The following is a 3,532-nucleotide window of genomic DNA, read 5'->3' on the forward strand; positions in this document are numbered from 1 at the left end:
GGTAATTTAATCATGTTGCCCAAGCGGGATGAGAGGTACGACTCAGCGACGACTCCAAGGACATCTTCTGCTTGATAGCACAATCGTCCTGATCCAGCTCCCAGAGTCTAGCTCCCCACTGTGGCGTCCTGGAGACCAAGCACTTATCTCCGTCTACAGCGGTACATGTTGTGCGCCATCCGCCCGGCACGCTGGTTATTGTTACGCAGTCACTGCCATGGAACGCCGATGACGATGCACGAGCACAGTCTTCAGAGGATGAATTTTTGGCGCGAAGCAGGCGGCAGGAAGATCGGAACGGACCCCAAGCCCTACTAAAGGGGCATTCCACATAAATAACCAGAAATATTGGATTATTTCTTGTTTTAATTTTCAAGGTGTACGAAACATCTTGTGCAAGCTGAGATATTTTGATTCTGGGTACGTTTTGTGAGCTTGTCTTGAGATAAGAGGAAATCATTAGCTTCTTATCAAAATTTTGTTTGACGGGGAGACAAGCGCCAGTCCGCTTAAGTCTTACCCATGGATGCTGTCTAAAGTGCTATTTGATACCCTTAGCACAAGTTTCTGACAGATGTTGTTTTTCAAATGTACACTGATCCAGAAATTGACAGAAATATGACAGAAAATTGGAAGGAAAAAGTGAGACGTACGTGTGCTCGCCCGCTCTCAAGCCTCCTTCAGATTACATAATACACCATGAGTTCATTGTTGGCACCTTTCTGAAATAATATGAAACAAGGTAGCATTCAAGAATGGAGTAATCTTACTATATGCATTGCGGCACCGGGCCATTACGGTTGTTGCCTCATCTGGATTGCCTTGTTCACTCTCGTCGATACCATGCCCTTTGGATGACTTTATTTGGTGACCCTGTTCAGCACAACATGTTCATTGAATTCGTTGCCGCTTTCATATCAAGCTTTTAAGAATCTGATAGCTTTTGTTTCATTGTTTCTTTTCTCTTTCACTTATCGAATAATCGTTAAAGGGTAGGTCCCTACTCTGAAAGTACTACCTAGGTCCGCCTCAGAACGACTACGTGATTTTTCACGGATAATTGTTGCTCGATGTAACGTATTAATTCCTATTTACGCCCTTCATCGTATTGTTTTAGTCTGACTTATTCCTATTCGCCGATCGATATTCTTTACTCGCAATTTTTTTAACGCTGAGTCCTGTTCATTCCTTTGCCATTTTATCAGAAGCGACTTCACAAGAACAAATGGTAAACATCCGCATCCCAAACACCATCCAAGAGGTTGTAGCAGACCTAGACGTCGTCAATCCAATGCATGTAATATCAAATGATTTCTATTCTATTCTTTTTATTAACGCAAGAATGAATCGGTAAAAAGCTGGTCGTCTCTAAGGCTTTAGCTTGGATGATAGCTCGAAGTGGAACTTCATTTCAACCAGAAAATGCAACGCGCTTTTCGTAGTCTATGAGGCATAAGAAGTCCTCTTCCACTGTCTTTTATTTTATTTAATCATTTTTCATCTATGAGAGTGGTACTTACCGTGCGCTTGAGCTACGTTGTTCACAAAGATGATGTGCAAAGGGAAAGCTATCAGGACGGGGTCTGCTGAAAAACCGTTTATCGCGACAGCAGTTTAGGAATTCAAATCTCCTCATAGATCAGGTGGATACAACACCATAATGCACAGCGCAGAAACCATCAAAATCCGTAGAACTCCCTAGTATTTGTACGTTAACTTCCTATCTATTGAATTAAGCGAATTGATTTTATGTTCATGGTAGAAGTGAATCGGTCTTGAACGAGAAAAGAGAGACGGTGGGCGAGGCGTCGTGTGCAAGACGACGAACACTTGAGGAGAAAAAAATAGAGCAAACACGCGCCTGTAAGGGAAGCCAAAATAATTATAAAGAAGCTTTTGCCTGTAACAAAAATTTCAGAATTCGATGCGCAAAATTTTTATGAATAAACACATATCAATCTATGGGAGAAATAATGATTGTTGAATAAGTTGTGAGATTTTTTGGAATGCCCCCAGACCCTCACGAGAACGATCGGCCGGAGCCTTTTTCCTCTTTTTATTTTCAAGGGTTTGAAGGGGTTCAGGCTCCCATCAAGGCCTCAGCCACCTACGATCGCATCACGGCGAACTTTCCGCGCCTCGACAACTCGTCGTTCTTGTGTGAGATACCCATTTCTGTGGGTTTCTTGATCTGTGATACACTTTGTGGTCGTTAACCGGTATTGTTTAGGGTCAAAACGCATCGACAGACCCAGAGAGAGCTGGGCTTGGGCAAGGGGCGGGATTCTCCATCTAATCGCCTTTGTTATAAGACAACAAGCACTTAAATACACCATATATTTCATGAATCATTTATCTATTAAACATATAAGGGGAGCTGTATGCCCTAAGAAGGACAAGAGTGTGTAAAATTGGCCTTTGCAAGCCTCTTTACGGAGCCGGACGATGATGTGTCGTCGTGGAGGGCACCACTCTTTGCGCATTGTGGGAGGATTTGTCCAGCGTGCAGGCAGTGTCCCGCCGTTGATATCTTCACGGAATAAAAAGCCAAATTACGTACACATACAGGCATACTTGGGTCTTTTCAGCTTTCGGAGGACTTGTCTGATCCCACCTTCGGGACTGATCGCGCTCGAGGAGACGGCAGGCGGGCCTGTCTCTTCGTCCTCGTCACGGTTCTCATTAGAAAGGTATCAAAATTTGAAAACCATTGGCCAAAATTCAACTCACCGTAGCTAGGTAAGCACCTTATTTGGCGGGACGTATATTACGTTGTCTTTGTGGTTTGTCGGGAAAAGAGGGCTGCGAGCGAGGGAAATGGAGGACGAGAAAGAGCTTGCATTGGGCCCGCTCCGCACAAGTTCATGCATGATCACACATAGAAAGAGTGACTGCATTCCACTGACCCGAACTCCCTTGAATAGTGATCGAAAAAGACAGGCATGCCCCGGCTTCGGAACGGGAAACGTCGGATGTACCACGTGAGCCTACCCACATCGCACAGCAAGCGGGTCAAACGCAGCGGAAGCATTGGCAGCGAGGGAGAAGAGGGAGGGGCCTCGAGTGGGGGTTCGAGCGGAGGAGGTGCGGAGGGAGGAGGCAACGTGGGAGGAGGAGGAGGAGGACGCGACGGGGCGGTTTCTGGGCGGGGCCTGTCCACTTCCCTGGTACCTCCGTGTCCGGGAAAAGATACCCGGCAGAAGAAGGCGTCCGGAGGGGTCAAGTGCCGACGCGCTGGCGCGAAGCGTGCGGTTAGGAGGATGACGGGAACCGCGTTGAGGGGACGAGTGATACCGGCAACTTCGCACAGGTATTCCCTCCCTCCCCCTCTCCTTCCCTCTCTCCCTCCCTCCCCACCGTCTACTCCTCCGTTTTATCCCCTCCTGAATACGCTCTTCCCTTCTACGACACAGCGACCCCGCTGCTACACTGCTGGAGAGTTTGAATCTGAACGTGCTCTCGGAAGTGATCAGCTTTCTAGGGGCGCAAGAGGTGCGAGAGCGGGGGGAGGGAGGGCGGAAGGGAGGGCGGG

At 47.4% G+C, this 3,532-nt stretch overlaps 1 protein-coding gene across 1 annotated transcript; it reads left to right on the top strand.

The window, feature by feature from the left end:
* Nucleotides 1-2,556: 2,556 nt before the first annotated feature.
* On the top strand, nucleotides 2,557-3,081 carry NGA_0454400 (uncharacterized protein; the record flags this gene model as incomplete). The annotated part of the gene is made up of 2 exons (XM_005853925.1): nucleotides 2,557-2,739; nucleotides 2,925-3,081. A coding segment is annotated over one exon (183 nt), but the record flags the coding sequence as incomplete, so codon positions are not given.
* Between the last annotated feature and the right edge of the window lie 451 nt (nucleotides 3,082-3,532).

The sequence above is a fragment of the Nannochloropsis gaditana genome (genome assembly GCF_000240725.1).
Source record: "Nannochloropsis gaditana CCMP526 unplaced genomic scaffold scaffold680, whole genome shotgun sequence".
NCBI classification, from domain to species: domain Eukaryota; class Eustigmatophyceae; order Eustigmatales; family Monodopsidaceae; genus Microchloropsis; species Microchloropsis gaditana.